Source organism: Ornithodoros turicata, chromosome 6 (genome assembly GCF_037126465.1).
Source record: "Ornithodoros turicata isolate Travis chromosome 6, ASM3712646v1, whole genome shotgun sequence".
NCBI classification, from domain to species: Eukaryota; Metazoa; Arthropoda; class Arachnida; order Ixodida; family Argasidae; genus Ornithodoros; species Ornithodoros turicata.
Window position 1 is genome coordinate 12,334,014 of NC_088206.1, and position 23,088 is coordinate 12,357,101.

Below are 23,088 nucleotides of genomic sequence, written 5' to 3' on the forward strand. Positions count from 1 at the left end.
AATGTATGCCAATTCTGAATTTATGCCATTGCAATCTATGTGTATTCCCCTAAAATAGTTCTTCCCTATGTATGTGACACAAAGGGATCATAAAATTATTTTAAATTTTGGGAAGTATGACATCATAACATGTATGATCTACCAATGCATCTGGCAACATTGCTCCTTGAAGTAGAGCACTGCACAGGCACGGGCCTACCAGAAATCCCTGAGCCCAGCCCGCGGGCCAGGCAGAGCTCTTTTTTTTTGCTGCTGGAAGCCTTCCAGCATGATGTGGAGAGCGGAGGCACGCGCTGTTGCTAGGAGACAGATGACAGATTCGTAGAAGCACGTAAAGTCCACTTATGGCGTTTATAGTTTGTGCCGAGTTTTTGATTGAGATTGATTCGTAATACAAAATAAAATATATATTTTTTTTTAGTCCGTAGTGGCACTTTAAAGCATTCCCGTTGTTTGGACTTTTTTTCCCCCTCCCAAAGGAAACGTCACGCGGCACATAACAGTTCATCAACGAGTAGCTCAAGCGATGATGACCGAAGGTTTGAGCGCCGGAAAGCCCGCAGCATGGCGCGTGCTCGCAACCGCTGCCTGCCGATGAACTTCCAGGAGGAGGATCTGCTCAAAGGGGTGCTTCGGGACAGGGCAAAGAGCGGCACAAGTTTGGCGGATGTGGATCCCATGCAAATAGATAAAGATGTACTTATTACTTTCAAGTTCTGCACTGGTTGACTGAGGCGACTGTATGTGTTTACCAAGTAGGGTCGAGCCCGTTTATTACGATCTTCAGTGTAACAACGTCTCCAACAGTATGATCAGATTGCTGGTGCCTGTCAGACCGCCAGGTGAAACAGATATAAACAAGACTTGTAACGATCGTCATGAAAGGACTTGCCCGCATATAGAATTCTCTCAGTGGCCAGTAAAACGTGCAAAAATCTAGCAAGATTCCCATCTTTTTGAGAAAGGAAGGAGGCACTTTCAAGAGGCTCGAAGAGCAGTGAAGTGTGAGCGCGGCGCGCTAAACGGAGCAATAAAGTGACCCCCCAATATTTTTTAAAAAATTTTTCATTGTCTTAATATGTATCTCTACAAAAGGTTTATGGCTGAATCCCAAACGTGGAGCGCGAGGCACGCCCTCTAATTTCGGTTTTGCCAAGCGTGCTCACCACCTGCAGGTGGTGTTGGCACTTCGCTGATGACGTAGCTAGTGTTTGCGAATCAGGTGACTGGCTGCGGAGAGCTGTCGGTGCGAATGGATCATAGCAGACAATTTTTCTCTGAAAGTCACCGAAGCGGCGCAGACTAACAATGTCACGACGGCTCCATTTTCGTATTGTTTTCACTGAGCTTTTGTAAATTCCATAGCATGGTTACCCGACCGAACTCAATGGAGAAAATTTGCACGGTGATTCTTGCTAGCAGGCTTTGTGGCTGAAGTGGGGTTTTGAGTCATGTTTAATACAACTTCATTGCTCCTTTAACTGTACACAACTAGAGCCTGAAGTTTTAGGGTTTCACCCGATTCGTCCCTAAATTTGCCCCCCCCCCCCCCCCCCCTCCCCGAATTGAAGGTGGCCTCTTAAGGGTGAAACCCGATTTTTACCCGACGAATTGCCCTGACTGGGACATCTATAGGAATGCAGTAACTTACTTGTTTGGCAGCAAACGTAGTTACATCACAGTTTGTACCACACCACTACAGTTAGTTTAAGTAATTCAGCAAGATTTTGCCACAAATTTAGCATACTGGAAGTTTTTTTCACCCAAATTCGCATGAATTTAGTGCACATGTTTATTTACCCGATTTTTACCCCCCGAATTTACAAAAAATATTTCCCGAAAACTTCAGGCTCTATACGTAACAGATATGGGTTACGGTACATTTGCTTCCTCTCCCTGTCGTTCTTTCTTGTGGATATGGGAAACGTTTCAGTGAGGTAAAGCACATGCTTCAAAGTGAAATTGCACATGCTTGACGAATTTTGTACTTGCGTCCTGCTGCAAAACCTCGTTGAGTATGGTGCCTTCCAAAATGTGAGTCGGCAGGCACTTCTAACGCATGTGGATGACTTACCTCAGACAAGGTGCACTCTAATGGACAGTGCAGTTTCGATAGGGAGAACTATGGTCTAATGTCACTGGGACACTGTGGATGCAGTCGTCAATCTCAAAACGTGCTGGGCCTCATGTCGTATCAGCAGTTGGAAAAGCTTTTATGGAAGTAGCATAGAGCTGGCTTCAATCTGGAGCTAGATAAGATGTTTTTGTGGGCTCCACACACTTGCATGTTCAGTGGCATTCTGCTTGTGCCATTCTACTTTGTTGACATGAACCTGACTGGTGGTTTCACACAAGTTCACATATAACGATATTCTGATACTATATAATGATTGGGTTTTGCGTTCTCGTCGACATCGTTATAAACGGGCTCGACTGTGGTGTTGAATGGTGCCTTTATCATCCCTGCACTTTATCATCCCACCAACGATTCTTGTTGTTCCTAGTAAAACCTGAAAATGCGTGAAATTTGCATTTGGGGGAGTGTCCTGAACCGACTGACCAGCATAACTTCGAAATCTCAGATAACTGTGTCAGAGGAGCCATAAAACAAAATGAACAGGGTATGTGCAGATCAACCTAAGTGGCATTTGCAAACTTAACTCTTTGTCTACTTACCTGACAAACTTCCGGTGGTGCACGATGGCGCATTTATGCGTGCGAAAGCTACGGAAAAGTTGTGGAAGCCGTACTCGGCGTAAAAAAAATTAACAGAGCGGCGAAAACATTGGGCTCCATGTTGCCCTATTCTGATGCACGGAAGCCGATGCTTTCGTCACTCTATTAATCTTTTTACGCTGAGTATGGCTTCCAGGATTTTTCCTGAGCTTTCGCACGCATAAACGTGTGCCGTCGGGCATCACCGGAATAAAGTGTCAGTAAAGTAGACGACGAGTTACGTGTGGAAAGTCCACTTGGGTTTATCTGCACACACCCTGTACTTCCCCCTCTTTCATTGGTAACTTGTGTAATTTAGCACACACCTTGTTTTCTGCACGCAAGAGAAATTGCACTTTCCCAATTTGTGCCCAGTGTTTTAGAAGCAATACAGTAAGACTATAGATCAGAAACTCCATATTCAATGGCATATTGTGCTCCAAACAGTCTCCTGTTGGAGCACACTAGGAGTTTCTTGAATTTTATGCGACATATGTTTCAACACATATCTTTTAAATATTTATGCAGGTTAGCAAATTCACGTTTTACTATATTATAATTAGGGTTCCACGTTTTCAGTTTTTATTTTTGGATGGATTCGGTGTATGTTTTTCGGTGTTTATTGATTTTCACGAAATCGACGTTTTTCAATGTTTTTCCTGGCGTGTACATGGTTTACCGGACAGTTATCGGAGAATAGAAATCGCAATGAAATTTCCGCACGATGCTCATTGAACATGTTGTTGTTCGCTGCGGTGTCATTTTACGGCTAAAGAAAACGTAAACCTATATTTTTCACGACCATCGCATTTCTGTGTGGTTTTCTCATCCGCATCAACAACTTGTTGGGCATGCGCAGTAATTTATCTCTGTCATGCCCTGGAATGTCCCTCTGTGTTTTTTTTGTTTTTTTTTTTTTCGATTAAAACCGAATGAGTGAAAATTTGCCCGGCGTATGCTTTTAGGGGTATTTTCCTATAAGAACCGAAAACGCGCAACCCTAATTATAACGGAAGACATCCAGACAAGCATTTCGGAGATTTTCTGACAGTGGGGGACGGCAGTGGGGGCGTGCACCCAACGCCCCCTCCACTCCACCACGTACACCCTCGATTTACCCCTTGTTAAAGTAGACTTTTTGCGCAGGTAATGTTTGACAGGGTTGGCGGCCTGGACGAACACATTCGACAGCTCAAAGAGATGATCTTATTCCCTCTAATCTATCCTGAAGTGTTTGAGAAATTCAAAATCAGCCCTCCAAGAGGAGTTTTGTTCTACGGGCCACCTGGTCAGTTATTTCTGGGCATAATTTTTGTGGCGCCCAGTGAGATCTAATCCGGAGGTTGTGTTGCGTGTAGGTACGGGTAAAACATTGGTGGCTCGCGCCCTAGCCAACGAATGCAGCACGAGCGATCGACGGGTGGCCTTTTTCATGCGGAAGGGCGCAGACTGCCTCAGCAAGTGGGTTGGAGAATCGGAACGGCAGCTAAGGCTCCTCTTTGACCAGGTAGGGAAAATCTTCTCTGTTGACATACTTGTTGTGGGCTGCCTTTTTTCCACACGCCTGCGATATTCTTGGGGTTTTGCCTCCGCGTATTACTACACCTGGCGTGGACGCTTCACATTTGCTCACATAGAAAACTTGTGCCGAACCTGGCGTTTGGAAATTGCTAGCCTGGTCACGTGACTGTTGTCACCCGAAGATGGGTTCCCAGATGCTAGCAGTTTCAGTCGCTTTTATCATGCTTCAATAAAGAGCTAGATAAAATGCCTTCGTGCTTTTAAGAAATGTGCATTCTCTCATATCGTTCTTCATCGACGTGATCCCGACCAGCGATTTTGTGAAAGTTCACGTGTAACGATGCTTTGATACGTAGACTCTAAACATATTTTTATTCGCGATGTATTAATTTTCGCGAATCACACATTCCGTGTTCGCCAGTACGGTGTTTCATGATTTTTTAGTGGTCGCAAAATTCGCGAAAATTAATACGTCACGAATAAAAATACGTAAGGCCCCTGGTTTTCTGCTGCGGCAAATTCAAAATTCTGCGGCACTGACTCGTGAATTCCGCGACTTTCTGTGGCAAGCAGTCAGCAGCTGCTTGAAACGGGAAGCACTTCATTTTTTGGATAATGTGGGAACAAAAATATTTTATAAAATTGCAGATTGAAAGCACTGTTGTGGCTCAGCATTACATACATGATAGCTTGTGTTCTCCTCTGACAAAGACAAACGTCTGTCACATGCAATCATTTTATACCTGCTGAAAGATCTTTCAGCATCTACAGAGTTTATAGGAACTTTATAAGAAGATTATAGGAAGGAGCTTACAATACATGCCCTGTTGAAGTTACAGGACACCCTTTTTGTTTCTCTGCTGTAGGCATTATTTAAGAGAGTTTAAAGGCGAACTCCCAGGCATCAAATCAGTCCCCCAGTGCCACCACTAAACTGCACACGAGAGGGGCGGCGCCCCTTCCTCTGGCGAAGTATGCACAATAACTTGGGCTAACGGCATCTTAAGCTAAACTCCAATCTCTCTGTGCTGGTCCTGCAGCATGGGCAGTTTCGTAAAGCAGGGAAGCTTCAAGTGAAGCCCACTTTCGGGAGGTGTCGTTCGCATTCAGCGAATAGTCGGATATTCGAAAATCCGAATATTGGGTATTCAATTCGCGAATGAAATACTTCCACTGATTGATATTTGATTCGAATTCTAGAACTCGAATATCCGAACACCCCCAAAAATAAGGGATTCCGTGAAATTCCGTGCCAAACGGCAGATGCGCAAGGCTTGATTCGCTGCAAGCCTCTGCTGTGGAGTCTGAGGTTCTCAATTCAACGGATCGTTTTAACTCCATACGTTCCTGGTGCAAGAGCTATCTCCAAGAGAAACAAGACCTGAGAAAATGATGTTTCTTGAGACACATGTTTAGGGTCCTTCAGAGCTGCGTCCACTACAAGTGTGCCATTTCATTGGCATTACGCAGGCCTACTCTATGCGCCCTTCGATAATCTTCTTCGACGAGATTGATGGCCTTGCACCGGTGCGCTCAACACGACAGGACCAGATCCACAGCTCTATTGTTTCAACACTGTTGGCGCTGATGGATGGGCTGGACTCGCGTGGTGAGGTGGTCGTCATTGGTGCTACTAATCGGGTCGACGCCATCGATCCTGCTTTGAGGCGGCCCGGTCGTTTCGATCGGGAGTTCCACTTTGCACTGCCGTGTTACGAGGTAAGAGCATGTGGTTTGGGCATGTAGGCAAAAAAAAATTATTGAATTTTCTGCATCAGCTGTTGCTTTGAAGCGTACGGTGCAGAATTGCTGGAATTTTGCGATTAGTGTTGCATTCGACTATGTTACACGCAGGTGCAAAATTTTATTCAGTAAGCCATTGCAGTTTTCGAGGTTCGGCAAAGAAAACTAATGGTACGCCGACATCCAGTTTTGACGTTAGCATCTGCAAGTTTTGTCTTAAATGCATGGCTTGAGTGCTTGGCAGAACAGAAACCACAATTTACTGACAGCAAAATAGCACCGACTCTAACGTTCAATAACAAATAATTCGGCGAAAATTTAATTGCAGTATTTTACGCTGCGAAGCATTATAAAAAAAACATGCCAGTACTATTTGACTAGCTTTGAGATGGGACCAAACCGTCACTTATATTGTCATGCTCCAGTGCGGATGAAAGTTTGCATGCAATTCTTTGCTTTAACGTGACCCCAGAAATCAAGCTTATCATCGTCACTGTTTCAGGCACGCCTCAGTATTTTACAAATTCACACACGTGAGTGGAATCCAGCTCCCAGTGAACGGCTGCTGTCTGAGCTTGCAGCACGTTGCACTGGATACTGTGGTGCTGATCTGAAGGCTCTCTGTTCTGAAGCTGCTCTAGTCGCGTTACGCCGCTCCTTCCCTCAAATTTATGAGTCCAAACTCAAGCTGCAGCTGGACATTAACCTGGTTCAAGTGAGGAACAACTCTTTTTATATATGTATAGTATATATATATTGTCACTTTTGAAGTGACATCCTTCATCTTTTAGCATAGGCATTGTGCTGTGATCAGCTTAAAGCACATCTAGTTGGAGCCATGGATTTTTTCCAAGGGGGGGTGCAAAGCTGCCAAACCCTCCTCTTTTTCATGGAGGCGGAGGCTGCGGATTGTGCGAGTGTTCAGAGATTCATATTGTTATTACATCTGCAGAGGTGTGCAAATGTTCAAAATGTCAAATATGGATTGAATATTTGCAATATTCGATTGGTATTTGAAATTTTTGAATATTCGTAACAGTTCAAATATCCGAATTTAAAAAAAATATCATAGCAGCTTGCTACAAAGCTGTTGCGGGCTGCTCACTGGAGTTCGTAGAACAGCCCCTCGTTGTCCCCCTCGCGGTGTGCCCATGGTTGTAGTTCATGAGAGGGCTGAGGTATGCTTTTTGAACTACGTTCCTGTTAGTAGGGGTGTGCAAGAAGTGAATTTTGGTATTGAATGGACTACTTGCAAGACTACCAGAAGGGGGCCCAAACGTGTGGAGCACTGTAAGAGCTCAGAGTTCACCTATGTTCATAGATTGTGGTAGACTTCAGAGACACCAGCTGCCAAATGCAATTGTCGCCTAATATGGTCTGTGTAACATAGGAAAGCAAAATTGCTCATTATGGCCGTTATGGACATCATTCCCCATTGCATCACACACAGTGATGTGATATTGATCTTGAATGATGGGCTGTGATATAGTGGGTGTGATGATGATGTTGATGTCATATGATGGGATCTCATGAGTTGTGACGTTCATTCACGTAAAAAGTAGCCTTTCACCGTTGTCAAGATGCAGTTATTGCTGGTATCACACCAGCCAGGTGCCATGTTTACATTGGGTTAAATTGCTTCTTTGCTGGCAGTAATCTTTTGCAATCTATGCGCTGCTGGCTTCTATTCCTTCACTGCATGGCTGTGTGGCCTCGCTCGTGAGTGTGTGCGGAAATAAATTCGTATGTGCGGATGCGTGAGCCCTACGAAACTTAATGCAATTTCCACAAGTCATTTCCACAGTCTACAGTTGTATGTCTTCTGAACAGATTCGTCCTGAAGATTATGAACGTGCCATCCAAAAAATTTGCCCAGCATCACAGCGTTCAGCAGCATCCCCCGCACATCCCCTAACAACCGTCATTCGGCCATTACTGTGTGCCGTCCTGGAAACTGCCCTAGATCACTTAAAGGCTGCCTTTGCAACGGGTCTACGCAAGTCGCTGATAGCTTCGGCGCAAGAAGGCAAGCCTGTCTTACAAAATTTGCGACCTTATATTCTTTGGTAGGCTGTGGAGATACCCGAGAGAGAGACAAAAAAAACAACTTTGTTGTCCTTTCAGGCGATACTACAGATGACAATGTGAGCTTCTTCTCCGGTGATGAGGTTATAGACACAGACGAGGAAATGCAACTTGAACATGGTTTGCCAAGCAAGACCATTCCAAGTATGAGGTAGGGTGCATTTGATGTATGCAAATACCCGAATTTAAACGCAATTATTTGTCGAAATGCAAGTGCTGCGCAAGTTATGTGCTGAAAAAAAATGTGGAAAAAAAGAAAAGAATGAAAAGCATTGAACCCTGCATGTTTCTGCAATCGATATACTGTAGTAGCCACAAATGTTTCACAACACAAGCGAAATGTGGCCCACACTGCACATTTGCGGCACTTAAATGTTGCCGCATTGGCAGACATTCACGCATGTCATGTCGTGTACATAAGAACAGTTCTGACAATGAATCTTGTTCAGACCCAGGTTTGCAGGTGGAAGGGCGAGCCACCGTCCTAGACTGATGGTGTGCGGTCGGTCGGGCATGGGTCAGACCACTCATGTGGCACCTGCAGTCCTGCATTTGCTGGAGCACCTACCTTTGCACAGGTTGGATATGCCTGCGCTCTACGGTGTTACTGCAAGGGCTCCCGAAGAAGCGTGTGCTCAGGTGAGCATCTTCACCCATGCACTATTACGCAGTCACCCGAGGGCTGTAAACACTAGTCAACATGAAACTTGTAGGCCTCTAAATGTAATAGATGGGTTCACGCAGCACTCTAGCCTGAATGTTTGAGTAGGCAGAATCCCATTGTTATCCCACTCCTCTATGGTATTCCACGGTGTTTGATTGTTTAGATTTCCGTCAGATTTCTGTTGTATGAGAATTTGCATGCTATCTGCATGCATCGTTCAACTTCTTGTGGAGGTGTGCTCAGGTGCGCGCAGATATCTGCACGCTGTCCTGGTTTGCAGATAGAAATATGTTTCTGTATGGATAAAACTGTGCGTCTGCAGTGCGCGTGGATATTCACATTTTATCCACAAATAAGCATTAGTGTCTCTGCCGACATTCCCTGGGGAGAGTGATAATTGTGAGATCATGCAGTGAATCCAAAACGATGTTTAAGTGTGCCACTCCTTACATTGCTGTTACTCGCACAATTATTTGTGGTTATTTTGCCCAACAACCGGTCAGTCGGGCAAAGCCCACGAGCCCGTTCTGGCCCAGGTGGCCCAGTATTTCATTGGTTCTGTTCAACATTCAAACCCCCAAAATCGCCCGCCCCCCCACCAGTGATGCCACTGATGGATGACATAACGCTTGGGAAAGAGATTGTATGCTGAATAGTAAAAACGTTTCTAACATAACATTTTCAATGACCGCGGATGTACTCAATACCTGTGCAGATGTGGAATCACCTATTTCAACGACTGCGGGTGCTGTCGCAGATCCTACATGCGCGGATACCATACCGATTTTACCATACCATACCGATACCATAATTTTGAGCTGCGTTTGAGACCTCGTGTTGTGTCTGTCCCTTCGTGTTCCCTAGCCTCGGGGGTTTTACATTATGCATCCTCTTCACCAGCTCGCTTGCTTCCTAGCCATTTTTTCATTGTCATACCGATACTGTGAATCCCATTCGCGCTCACCTCCAACTAGTATTTGCGTAGCTCCTTCTTGCTTCCCCAGAAAAATTGTATGATTCAACGGTGTGTATGCGCTCATATCTGCACTGACTGTCACCAAGTGCCATAGATGTGCTTGCTTTCACAAGTAACATGAAAAGGAATTTCAAGATCTCAGGAAATTGGTATTTATGCAGGTGCTGCATGAGGCTCAGCGTGTGCTTCCTTCTGTGGTTTACCTGCCTCACCTATGTCGGTGGTGGGACACCATGGGGGAGACAGTGAGAGCGACATTTCTCACCCTCCTGCATGACCTGGAACCCGGGATGCCTGTATTTTTCCTTGCCACTAGCGATGTGCCTTTTACTGACCTCCCAGCAGAGGTAAGCATAAAAAATAAGCCTCGTCTATCGGTACTGTGCTTACTTGCACATGTCACATTATACCGGCATTAATGCGCTACAAATTTTGTCTCGATAGTGCATCAGAACTACTTTTTTTTTTTTTCCCTATGACCGTAGGTTCTTTCTGTAAGCAAGCTACACCCGGCTGTTTTTCTTTGGTTGTGAGAATTTGGGATTGAGTCCTAGATTCGAGAAAATACGGTATGCTAGGGGTACTATTTGGCTCTTTTATAAGGGAGTGCATATGCTCACATTCTAGAACATTTGAAAAACTTTGTAGCTAGAAAGTGCGGTTGACATCCGAACCGTGTCCCCCACCTTTACGCTAGGCATATGTTGCTGAAAAGCGAAAATTGCAGCCTGAATTCACATGCACCAAAGGATTTTTTTTTTTTGCCTCAAGGTCTTAATGTATCGGACAATTTGTTGCCTTAAATTATTTTCTTTTAAGCGTGTTTGCTGCGTACTGTATTGCAGATGGTACACCCTCTCTGAGCCACATAGCACACTGCATTTTGTTTTTCTTAAGGGGTTATAGAAGTCCTGACCATTGCTTGGAGACTGCATGACCACAAGGTGCAGGACGTGCGCAAGACAGTGTGATACACGAAGCTTTCACTTCCAGGTGCAGCAGTTGTTTGGGATCAGGGAAGTTCTAGAGCTGAGGGCTCCGGGTGTAGCAGAAAGGCGGGCTTTCTTTACTGCACTGCTGCTACGAGGAGCAGAACGAAGACCTCGTCCGAGGTCGCAGGTACGGGGCGAGCATCCGCCCCTCCCCGCAGCCCCGCCTCCGGAACCGCGCAAACTTACCGAGACGGAGCTGGAGCGGCTCCGGCAGCAGGAGGAAGCTACGTAAGTTCTCGGAATCTTGTGCCGCGAGCAGATTCCTAAAAATATTTGTCTTGGATCGCACCGTTGATTCTAAGTCACTGTTCAGGTTGCGAGAGTTGAGGCTGTTCCTGCGCGACATCCTGGCCAAGTTGATGCGGGACAGGCGCTACACCATGTTCTGTAAGCCCGTGGACGCTGCGGAAGTGCCGGACTATCGCGAGGTGATCCGGGAGCCCATGGATCTGGAGACGATGCGGTCCAAGATAGATCTCCATCAGTACCAGACGGTTGCAGAATTCCAGAAGGACATTGATCTCATTTGTTCCAATGCGCTCGAGTACAACCCCGATCGTGATCCCGTTGGTAAGCAGCGCTTCGCCGCCTTTGTGGCATCTTCTAATTATGGATGTGCGAATATTTGACGTTTCGAATACGAATAGAATATTTTCAGTACTCGACTAGAATATTCCATCAGTACTCGATTTATTCGTAGAGCCTGAAGTTTTCGGGAAATAGTTTTCCTCTAAATTCGGGTGGTAAAAATCGGGTAAATAAACGTGTGCACTAAATTCACGCAAATTCCGGCGAAAAAAAAACTTCCAGTATGCTAAATTTGGGGAGGAATCTGGCTCAGTTACTCAAGCTAACTGTAGTGGTTTTGTACCAATGTTGATATAACTGCATTTGCTGCCAAACAAGTAAGTTAGTGCATTCCTACAGACATCCCAGTGAGGGCAGTTTGCCAGGTAAAAATCGGGTTTCACCCTAAAGAGGCAACCTTCAATTCGGGGTGCAAATTCGGGAAAGAATCGGATTAAACCCTAAAACTATAGGCTCTATGTATACGTGTGTGAAAGAGGAAGAACTGTAGGAGAGAGTGTGTTGAGGGTGAATGCATGTCCCGTCAGTCAAATGAGGCTCCCAGGCAAGTTGTCACAAAACGGATGCCAGCGGATTGGTCAAGGCTCTTGACCGGTAATTGAGAGATGTGTGGTTCAAATCCTGCCACTGCCTGGCTTTTTCGCCGACTGCCATGTTTCAACAAAAAAATTATTTTGGGCACCTCACTGCACCTTTGCTTTCCATGTGCTGTAAGAATTTTCTTTTTTTACCTCCATAGATAAAAACATCCGTCATCGTGCCTGTGCTTTAAGAGACGCTGCCTATGCACTAGTGGACACCGAGTTGGACTGGGAGTTTGAAAAAATTTGTCAGGACATCCTGCAAGCTAGAAAAGACAGGGGTAGGTGTGTCTTCTACGCTTTGGGAGTTCTGTAACAAGAACAGATAGTTACGATTGTATAAAAGTGTGGTGTATGGTGTGGATATCAAGATTGTCGCACAAAGTTGGTGGTTTTATGTTGCATTCAGATCACACAGTCATCTTTAGCGGCTTGATCTTTATTTTCAGGGAGCATAGAACTTGCCGTAAATCTCTGTGTGGTAAAGTGTATTTATTGAATTTTTGTTACACCTGCTGCACCTGTATTGACTTCAATGTATTTCCACAGAAAGTAATTGTATGTACTATGGTTAAGGTGAATATTTCACTTTAATCATGCCTGATTTTTCAGGGCTACATTTATTATGGGCACACTGAGAAAAGTATTTAAGTCAAAGTAGCCGGCTATGCTAACCTGATGTGTACCAATATGTGATGCAAATTGTGAAGCTGACTTCTCTTACTATGTGTATGCATTTGTAGAAACTGACTTGTAGAATAGCGATGCTTGCTGAAGTAATGGCAAATTAGTGAGTGGTAGTGCCCTTTTCTGTAACTCCCACAACTAACTGTGAACGGTGTAGACTCTAAAAATGAAGATGTCCATATGATTTGTTTTTAATGGTGCTCTTCTCTTAGTAGTCTAGTTTTGAAAGCTACATCTGCTTTCTAACATCTTATGTAGTTTAACTAGCCCTCTGAACATTACTGCACATGTCTTATAGCTTTTATATGACCTTTTATACATACCTTTCATTTACCTTTATAATTATATATATTAAATTTCTATTATAGTTATATATATTTTATTATATTATATATTTTTATTTACCTTTATAACCTTTTATATATTTGTTAGCTTTATATCACCTTATAACTAGGGAGTGACTTTTTCGGGTTAAACCCGATTTCCCCCCGAATTCCAGTCACTATGAAATCTTCAAGTGATGTTTCCACTGAAGACTAACAAAGGTTGCCACATGTAACGCATGTAAGAATGGGTCACTTACGTTCCCAGCAATACACCCATGTGTGTAAACACTGTCTATGCCTTCGGAGGTTACCGCTGGAAGGTCACGATCCTGCAAAAAAAGAAAAAAAGAGATATTAGGAAGGACTTAATATACAAGAGGAGAAACAAAAACACCCGATAACACCCGAAGGCACAATTATCGCCCGATTTCTCCCCCGAATTACAGATTTAAAAATAGCGCCCGATTTTTACCCCCCCCCCCCCCCCCGAATCTGAGAGAGGCGTTTAACCCGAAAAAGTCACTCCCTACTTATAACCTTTTTGAAGTAGCTGTGCTGTCAACATTGTCAACACGCACGCAGGCGAGGACTTCTCCCAGTATGCCCCGAAACACTACCACGTCTTACCACGGCTCCCAGCAGAGCATTGTAACGAGGCAGGGCAACCGTCGGAAACACCTGCGAGCGATGACGGCCACCCAAAACGGTTCAGCCGCAGGATTCGGGGCCTGGAAGTAGCGCCTTCAGCAGAGAAAGCTGCTGAGAGCAGGCAAGACAAAGGTGCTTCTTCAGCAGAGAATAATGCATCAGAGCCACAGAAGTCCCAGGTTCAATCGGGTGAGTTATTTCAGCCTTGTGCCGTTACGTCGCACGTTTTCAAACAGTGTGAATAGCAGGAAAATCTGTCTCCGATGGGGGGTCCTTGTGGTTGCAGATATCTGCAATAAAACATCCTTGTGAATGGCAGAAGTCAAGATTTTTATTATTTATAGAGCTTGAAGTTTTCGGGAAATATTTTTTGTTCAAATTCGGGTGGTAAAAAATCGGCGAAGTAAACGTGCTCTAAATTTATGCATGCTAAATTTGGGGAGAAATCTGGCTCTATTACTCAAACTAATTGTACTGGTTTGGTACAAACTGTGATACGAGGGGCGTTCAAGTCAAACCGGGACTTTCTGTCTCCTGAGTGTACAAATGGCTCCCGCTACTTCTTTTTCATCATTTTCACATGCGACAGGCCTCCGCGTTCACCACGTGGTGGTCCAAAGTTTGTGCAAAACAGAAGACACGTGCTAGACAAGATGGCCGGCAGCGAGGTGAGCGCGCACATCGAACAGCAAATTGTCACGAAGTTTCTCGTGAATGAAGGCGTAAAGTCATCTGAAATTCACGGAAGACTTCAGGCTCAGTATGGCCACGATACACTTAGCCGCAGCAAAGCGTTTGAGTGGTGCAAACGGTTCCGAGACGGCCATACATCGGTGCAGGACGATCCCAGCCGGGGCGGCTCAGAGCCCGGTGTCAGAGTTCCTGAGAACATCCAACTTGTGGAGCGCCTGATCCTCAAGGACCGACGGATAACATGTCTCGAACTGGCTCAAAGGACGGACCTTTCTGTGGGAACGTTGAACACTATCATTCATGAACACAACCAGTTTCGGAAAGTCGGGCCTCATCACCAAAGGAGTCCTCCTCCTACAGGACAATGCACGCCTGCATACCGCGCATCTCACGACACGCGCCTTACAGGAACTTGGCTGGGAGTTGCTGCCACATCCCCCTTACGGTCCAGACCTCGCTCCCCAGCGATTTCCATCTCTTCGGGCCACTGCAGGCGTTCCTTGAGGGCCGCCACTTCAGCTGCGACGACGAGGTCAAGAATGCGGTCCGATCATGGCTGCTATGCGTCGGTAAGGATTTCTACGCTGCTGGCATCCACGCCCTCGTGAAACGCTGGGACAAGTGCATTAGTGCAGCTGGAGATCACGTTGAAAAATAAAACTAATTTCTCGCCTGTAAATTCATTTTACTTTTGCGAAAAATGAAAAGTCCTGGTTTGACTTGAACGCCCCTCGTATAATTGTGTTTACTGCCAAACAAACTACAGATTCATTCCTACAGATGTTTCAGTGAGGACAATTTGCCAGGTAAAAATCGGGGTTTCACCCTAAAGTGGGAACCTTCAATTCAGGGTGCAAATTCGGGGAAGAATCGGGTTAAACCCTAAAACTTCAGGCTCTAGTTATTTACAAGTAGAGCTTTGTGTTTTGTGGTTAAACCTGGTAAAACCAGCATTACGAACAAAAACCTTTACCCCTCCTAACGTGAGAGAAGTATGGTGACATGTGAAACGTAGAGCGGAAGCACTCCCCACATCCAGTATGTTGTGGTTTTATTTGTGCTCAAACTTTTCGTTTATCTTCGAGAAAATTTGATTTCTGCAGGTACATATTCCCAGGGAGGTGGGCAGCCTTGTAATTGTGTTGCCTGGAGTTGGTCTCGTAATTCCCTGCAACTGCACGTTTACAGGAGAGACCACAGATGGCGATAGAACTCAAGAACGGTATGTCATGCTGCGGCGGCGGAAGTCTCCCTGGTTTGGTTGTCGTGCGAAGCGTATCGTCAGGGTTCCTGTAACGAACATGCAGCACGGGCCGAAACGACAGGATGCTTCTTCTGCTGGTAAGTAGCGCACGTTTATTTTATTTTCAAAGTGCCGTGTTAGCACAGAGGAACATCTGTGCAACTCTGATGAGGAAAGCCTGAGCTTCTCAAATGAGAGGATGAACGACGCAGGGGTGGCTCTGCGTTGTCCGTCCTCACGTTTGCCCAAGCCTGTTGTTGTTATCCTACAGCCGGGCAAATTCTTTGTTTGGTGTTGTACCCTCCTCATTTGTCTCTCTGAAGGCTCAATCACTTACATTATGATGCTTTATTACTTGTGCTTTCTTGTTACAAAAATGGCATACTTTGCAGAGAAGCAAGGGTGTTTGATAAATCTTGCCAAGTACTCGTCGTTAGTTGGAGCCGCGGAGTATCTAGGGTGTTGCAAGAAGTGGGGACACTTGTGCAGGGCGCCACTTGAGTAGGGGTACACTTACATACATGGGAGAAATGAAATCAAAACAGTGGGCTGCCACAGACGATGAGAACATGGGTAGGAGGGACGTTGTACCTCATGAGATTGGACACTGGACCTCGTGAAGTGGACACTGTCAAAGAGCCTCCAGCTGTCATGCGTGTAGTGATTGAATGCTGCAAAATTGCACTTGTGAAGAAGTGTACTATAGGAAAGAAATTCAGTTTCCTGTGCAACAGTAAAATTGCAGTTTTTGTCACCAGCTGTGAGATAAGATTAAGAAAGTTAAAGCAACCTTCCACATTTGAGAGCCCCCACAGGGTCAAGGCAGACTGCAATCATGCTTTCTTGAGTGTAGAAAAAGATCTCTGATCGCACCATAGACCAATTAGCTGCAGTGAAATCAAGAAAGATTAAGTGGTAATTTCCTGCATTTATTTTAATTATGCTTTGCTTATATTGGTAATTATATTATTTAGAAGCTTGACTTTACTTGTTATTTCCTGATATGATAATGTTATCTTATCAATGCGCACAATTTAGCTGCTTGCCATGGGCGCCGTTCTCCCTATATGTGCCACTGAGTTGCTGCTGCTAGCCCTTGCGTCTTCTCTCTCTGCAAACGTGGAGAGGGGATCAGTAAGGTTTCTTCACCACCACGAGAGAGACGGACTGGAACTTGCTCACAGTACAAGAATCTTGCCAACAAAGCAGCACAAACAACAAGGTTTCATGCGCTAATCACAAGGCAATATCTCACGGCATAGCGGCAAAAAGAGCTCCGCAGGAGTGTGGTACGAATGAATGAATGAATCTTGTATTTACATTCTACACAGTGTGGGAAAACTGCAGCGCATGAACTAAGGAAATTTTGTTGCAAGTAGGTAACAACGGGAATTTGGGCAAGGCGCAGCTTCATGTGTAGAGCCCGAAGTTTCAGGGTTTCACCCGATTCTTCCCCGAGTTTGCACCCTGAATGAAGCTTGCCTCTTTGGGGTGAAACACAATTTTTACCTGGCAAATTGCCCTCTCTGAAACATCTGTAGGAACGCGCACTAGCTTGTTCGGCAGCAAACACAATTACATCGCCGTTTGTACCAAACCAGTACAATTCGTTTGAGTAATGGAGCCAGATTTCTCCCCAAATTTTGCATAGTGGAAGTTTTCCTACCCAAATTTGCATGAATTTAGAGCGCATGTTTATTTTCCCGATTTTTACCCACCCCCTATTTGGAAAAAAATATTTCCCGAAAACTTCAGGCTCTATCAATGATGAGGCTCTGGGTGTGTCGATCGGATTCCCATTCCCTGTAGAGTCCTTGGTCGCTACACTGTCAGATCTTGCCTTGTGACTAGTGCATTAAATCTTGTTGTTGTTGTTTACATTACTCCGTTCGTCAGGCGTACGTCTGTTCCTACTCCTTTGAATACCTTATTGAACTCTTCTGGAGAAGAAGAAACCTTACTGAAACTCTAGATGACCGTATGCAACATTAGGGTGTGGGATCCCATGTTTTGATATGGTGAATAATTTCGCCGCACCATTGCTTAATGTGGTGAACTGCAATTCATAACTCAATACGGGAACGTCAGATTTAAATGCGCTAAGGATTCTTGTTGTGCTGCACAGATGAAGCATCGAGAGGGCATGGAAAGAGGATGCGTCTGGAATCTGTGACAACGGAAGAAGAGAAGAGCCCACATAAAAAGGATGCAGAAATGAGCGGTTCTGAAGGCACAGTTGTGTCCGCACGGAACTTGAGCCCCACAGCGAGTCTGGCGTCAAGTCACAGCCAGAATCAGGGGCCGAGCTGGACCACTGAGACTGAACTGAAGGACTGTGCTGATAAACAACAAACAACGGTACAGGTAAGTTAATTTCTGTGCAGTTTACTGCGCTGCGTAGATGGATTCTGTTGAACATTTGAACTGGTTATAACGAGAGGTGGACACTCCTGCTATCCTGTTGTGCAATTTTCAGCAGCATTTTCTGTGTATGAAACATTGGCTCTAATGTCGAACGTTGTTTTCCTGCAAAGTAATATGGGCAGAAGCTAAGGCATAGGGGATAAATACTAGATCACAAAAAGCATGTAAAATTGAGTGCACGTGCTGTTGAACTTCGGGACTTTTTGCCTTTGCATATCCATTTGCTTTTGCTGTTGTATGGTTCTGTATGCCTTAACGTATATGTATCAAGATTTTTCCAGGTTTGGCACTAAATGTTGTCTCACTGTTTTGTACTCCAGAATTTTACAAAAAAGTTATTCTCCAGAATCCCTTACTCATGACGTAACTGTTTGTTTTAGGCGTCAGCAATGACCAAAGATGGGGATGGTGCCAGTACTGAAATAGTAGGCGATGCTTGTAGGACAGGTGAGCCAAAACATAAACTATTTGTTGCACGCCGGGCATGTCTGTTGCAGAATTGCATCATCCAGCAATGTACCACCTGGTATTGTACAAATCGGATGTGCAAAAGTGACCTATCATGTGCATCCGTGTGACAAGATACATGTGCTAAACACTCGCTAATGAGGACTCCAGTTCATTTTGGAACTCCTTTCTCTCTCTCTCTCTCTCTCCTTCTTTCATATCGCGAGGAAGGAAGGTACCGTATTTGCTTCATTCTAAAGCACAGGTGTACAAAAAAACCCGAAAATCCCAAAATTAACTCAATGCCGATGCTCTCGTGCTGATCACGAACATGCGTCTCTGGGATGCCCAAAGCATGTGGCAAAGGTCGATTCTCCTTTTCTTTTCTCCTTTCTTTTTTTTTTTTCTGCCAATAAATCCCCCCCCCCAGCACAATCATCTTCCGCTTAAGACGCGCTTCGTAGCTGAGGTTTTTTGATGGCATGACAGCTAGGCCTGCAATGTGTGAAGGAACAAAGCAGAGCGGATATAGCGGAGCAGAGGATATCTACGATTTTACTGCGGTAGACACATTTAGTAGAGGCAGAGATGCAAGTTTATTTAAAACTCACTACATCCGTTTTCTTCTTCAGCAAAGTCTACAGAGACTACGGGTAACGAAGATGTCCAGGAACTGCGTCTGGATAGAGCTAGACTCAAGACCATCTTGGAGACAGCAGTGCGGGTGACGGAAGGGTGCTCCATTGAGGTGCTCGAACGACTGCGCTCTACATTGCTCAACATAATTCAAGTGCACAGGCGTGCTTGGGATCGTACTCCGATGCTTGAGGTACGTTGCTTGCTTTGTCAGCTTGCAGTACGGGATAGTTTACTCATCAAATGCTGTTCGCCAACTTAGCCACTTTAAGGCCTTACTCTTTCGTGGCAGTGCGAAAGCATGTGGGACTGCCAAATTACTGCTGAGTAATGGCGAATGCAACAAGTCTGCACTGCTAGCATTCACCGCTAGCGTGTCATTCCGAAGGAGGAATGTGCCGGAGAGTGTTCCGTAAACTTTTGTCCGGCACGGTACAATTTTGGGAAGGTCTGAGCCGTCGAATCCCCCGTCTGGCTGTGCCGCTGATAAGATGCGTAAACACCATTGAGAATTGAGATATAATCGAGAAACATGATAGGGAGGAAACTTACAGAAAGTATAAATGCAAAGAAATAAAAAACGTGTATGCACATTCCAGCAATGTAATGTGTCTCGCAATATCTGAAGAAGAGGGACTTCTTTTTCTTATATTTTATTCTGGCTGGGAAGCTGAAGGCTCATGATCGGTTCTCCTGATGGACAAAAAGTTAATTTTTCAAAGTCAGATATTAGAAATATTCGAATTGAGATTTATGTTAATGTAATTCAATTCAAAAAGAAATAATTCAAATTGGATTTTCAGTGTACGTGAGATATTCGTATTGCATTCGATTTGTGAGTACGAACCTTAAAAAAAATATGGGAGGAATGCAATTTGATTCGTTTCGTAAATTGTGCTATTCGCACAACTGAAATTGGATTACCTCTTGTCCAGTAGTAGTTCTTGGCGTGAATTCACTGCAACATCCTGGTGAAATCACTCCCTATACTACTTATTGCTCACTGTTCATGGCACCCGGTGGATGCCTTTAACATTATGGCTTCAGTTTTGTATTAAACTTTTTTTTACAAAAACAGTTTATGAAACCAGCTTTGTGCCAAATGGTGCAGAGATTTTTTTTTCTGACATGGCATCGTGTCCTTGCGGTGCACAGTTTTCAAATATGCACAATACTTACACCTCTGTATCTTGTAAAATCAGAGGAAGTTAGTAATTTTCAGGTTTTTTGTTTTCAGCTCTCCAAAATGAGTGCAATTCAACCTTTTTGTCTGAACCAGTTTCTTTCCCTTTCGCAAAGGCAGGGTGGATGACGTGACAGCTATTGGCGAACAGACAGTGTGACAGTGACTTTCTAAAGGCCGAACCGCATGGCAAAGAAAAACTATCTGAAAACTGCCGGAACCGAAATTGGGACTGACCTTTTTTTCTGTGCATCACCGCATGCTACCGAAATGCAAGCCGAATTTCGGCCGAAGCCTTTTGACCTTGGGGCACATCGCCTTTCAACAATCCAGCTCAATGAGATGATCTCTGTATTCATAGGGGTAGAAATCGCACGCACGGCAACAATAGAACTATGGTTGCTACGTCGTCGTTGCTATGGTTCTCCTTCCGGCTAAATTGGATGCTTCCTGCTTTTTCGGTTGGCATCACTTCCCATTGTGGAGTAGAAATCTGGCTTGGCCAGATCGGGCCGCATCCGGCCTGGAATTTTGTTCTCAGGAAAAAGTTTGGTCCCGAATTCGTTTGGTAAAGAATTTGGATGCTTTTCAGGCCATGCGGTTCGCGCTTTAGAGATATATCATTACAGCCTGTAGTTTTAGGGTTTAACCCGATTCTGCCCCGAATTTGCATCCCGAATTGAAGGTTGCCTCTTTAGGGTGAAACCCTAATTGTGAAGTCCGTAGGAATGCACACTAACTTGTTTGGCGGCAAATACAGTTGCACCGCCATTTGTACGAAACCAGTACAGTTAGTTCGAGTAACTGAGCCCGATTTCTCTCCGAATTTGGCATACTGGAAGTTTTTCCACCCGAATTCACACGAATTTAGAGCAAGTGTTTATTTACCCGATTTTTACCCTCCGAATTTAGAAAAAAAAAAATTTCCCGAACACATCAGGCTGTATATATGATACATTGAAATTATGCATTATTATTAGAGCCTGAAGTTTTAGGGTTTTACCCGATTCTTCCCCGAATTGAAGGTTGCCTCTTTAGGGTGACACCCGATTTTTACCCGGCAAATTGCCCTCACTGGGATGTCTGTAGGAATGCACTGACTTACTTGTTTGGCAGCAAACGCATCATCACAGTTTGCACCAAACCAATACAGTTAGTGTGAGTAACTGAGCCCGATTTCTCCCCGAATTTAGCATACTGAAAGTTTTTTCACCCGAATTCACACGAATTTAGTGCACATGTGTATTTACCCATTTTTACCCCCCGAATTTTTGAAAAAATATTTCCCGAAAACTTCAGGCTCTAATTATTATGCTATTGCTACATTTTGTGCACATTCTTGTTGTGCAATGCGGTGGTACAGTTGCGAGTGTGTTGCGTACTGCAAATGTTTCCCCAACATTTCTAGGAACTGGAGCAAGAAGTGCAACGATTTCAAGGCCTTCACTGAGGGAACACTGCCAGCAACAAAGCTCTACGACTGCCGCCAACTCACTGTGGCTTGCACGACCACTCACAGAGCCTTACTTAGTCTGCCGGAGCCAGGAACGGTCGTTTTTGTCTGAATCACTGCCAAAGACAATTTTATTCCACCATCTTTGTACAGGGGAGACGGGGAGGGGGACATGCTCAAATAAAATTGAATTTAATTCATCTAGTCAAGTCTTAAGTGGAGTGACAGCGAACTTGTGAACCAGTGAAAAGGAATATGCAGTAGTCTCTTCTGAGCTCAAACTCCAAGGGAACACAGATTTTTCTTCAAATTATCAGGTTGATTGCCAGAAATTCATCTAAATATGTACCAAATTATGGTTTGCTGCAATGCTTCATGGTCTGAAGTCATCATAACTAACACACAACTGATATCAAAGTGCCCAAATCGAGCTGTACACCAGGAGGTTATGCTTACCTTTTTTGGCAATCTTTGGGAAAAAGTGCTCAAATCGAGCTGTAATTGAGCACAGATAGTCAACGGGAGCTGACCCTAATTGGTAGCGAAAAGAGACCTGCGAATTTTGACCCTGAAACACACCAAGGGGTTAGGCTTACCTTTTTTGGCAATTTTTGGGGAAAAATAAAAGTGCTCAAATCGGGCTGTAATTGAACACACATAGTCAGCAGGAACTGCGCTTTAATTTTACCGCAAAATTGGTAGCGAAAAGAGACCTGCGAATTTCGACCCTAAAAAACACCAAGGGCTTACCTTTTTTGGCAATTTTTGGAGAAAAATAAAAGTGCTCAAATCGGGCTGTAATTGAACACAGATGGTCAGCAGGAACTGCGCTTTAATTTTAGCGCAAAATTGGTAGCGAAAAGAGACCTGCGAATTTTGACCCTAAAAAACACCAAGGGGTTAGGCTTACCTTTTTTGGCAATTTTTGGAGAAAAATAAAAGTGCTCAAATCGGGCTGAAATTGAGCACAGATAGTCAGCAGGAACTGCGCTTTAATTTTAGCGCAAAATTGGCAGCGAAAAGAGACCTGCGAATTTTGACCCTAAAAAACACCAAGGGGTTAGGCTTACCTTTTTTGCAATTTTGGGGGGAAAATAAAAGTGCTCAAATCGGGCTGTAATTGAACACAGATAGTCAGCAGGAACTGCGCTTTAATTTTAGCGCAAAATTGGTAGCGAAAAGAGACCTGCGAATTTTGACCCTAAAAAACACCAAGGGCTTACCTTTTTTTGGCAATTTTTGGAGAAAAATAAAAGTGCTCAAATCGGGCTGAAATTGAGCACAGATAGTCAGCAGGAACTGCGCTTTAATTTTAGCGCAAAATTGGCAGCGAAAAGAGACCTGCGAATTTTGACCCTAAAAAACACCAAGGGGTTAGGCTTACCTTTTTTGGCAATTTTTGGAGAAAAATAAAAGTGCTCAAATCGGGCTGTAATTGAACACAGATAGTCAGCAGGAACTGCGCTTTAATTTTAGCGCAAAA

At 44.5% G+C, this 23,088-nt stretch overlaps 1 protein-coding gene across 1 annotated transcript in view; it reads left to right on the top strand.

Moving 5' to 3' along the window:
• Nucleotides 1-21,809, top strand: part of LOC135399101 (ATPase family AAA domain-containing protein 2-like) — a 29,527-nt gene extending 7,718 nt beyond the window's left edge. Inside the window, exons 8-25 of the mRNA XM_064630798.1 lie at nucleotides 480-696; nucleotides 3,862-4,003; nucleotides 4,074-4,222; nucleotides 5,707-5,955; nucleotides 6,482-6,694; nucleotides 7,810-8,005; nucleotides 8,104-8,215; nucleotides 8,514-8,703; nucleotides 9,866-10,051; nucleotides 10,698-10,924; nucleotides 11,010-11,266; nucleotides 12,024-12,146; nucleotides 13,461-13,715; nucleotides 15,408-15,560; nucleotides 17,588-17,826; nucleotides 18,267-18,333; nucleotides 18,966-19,162; nucleotides 21,561-21,809. Coding sequence (XP_064486868.1) covers nucleotides 480-696; nucleotides 3,862-4,003; nucleotides 4,074-4,222; nucleotides 5,707-5,955; nucleotides 6,482-6,694; nucleotides 7,810-8,005; nucleotides 8,104-8,215; nucleotides 8,514-8,703; nucleotides 9,866-10,051; nucleotides 10,698-10,924; nucleotides 11,010-11,266; nucleotides 12,024-12,146; nucleotides 13,461-13,715; nucleotides 15,408-15,560; nucleotides 17,588-17,826; nucleotides 18,267-18,333; nucleotides 18,966-19,162; nucleotides 21,561-21,602 — 3,214 coding nt within the window. The 3' untranslated portion in view covers nucleotides 21,603-21,809. The remainder of the gene's footprint in view (nucleotides 1-479; nucleotides 697-3,861; nucleotides 4,004-4,073; nucleotides 4,223-5,706; nucleotides 5,956-6,481; nucleotides 6,695-7,809; nucleotides 8,006-8,103; nucleotides 8,216-8,513; nucleotides 8,704-9,865; nucleotides 10,052-10,697; nucleotides 10,925-11,009; nucleotides 11,267-12,023; nucleotides 12,147-13,460; nucleotides 13,716-15,407; nucleotides 15,561-17,587; nucleotides 17,827-18,266; nucleotides 18,334-18,965; nucleotides 19,163-21,560) is intronic.
• The last annotated feature ends 1,279 nt before the right edge of the window (nucleotides 21,810-23,088 follow it).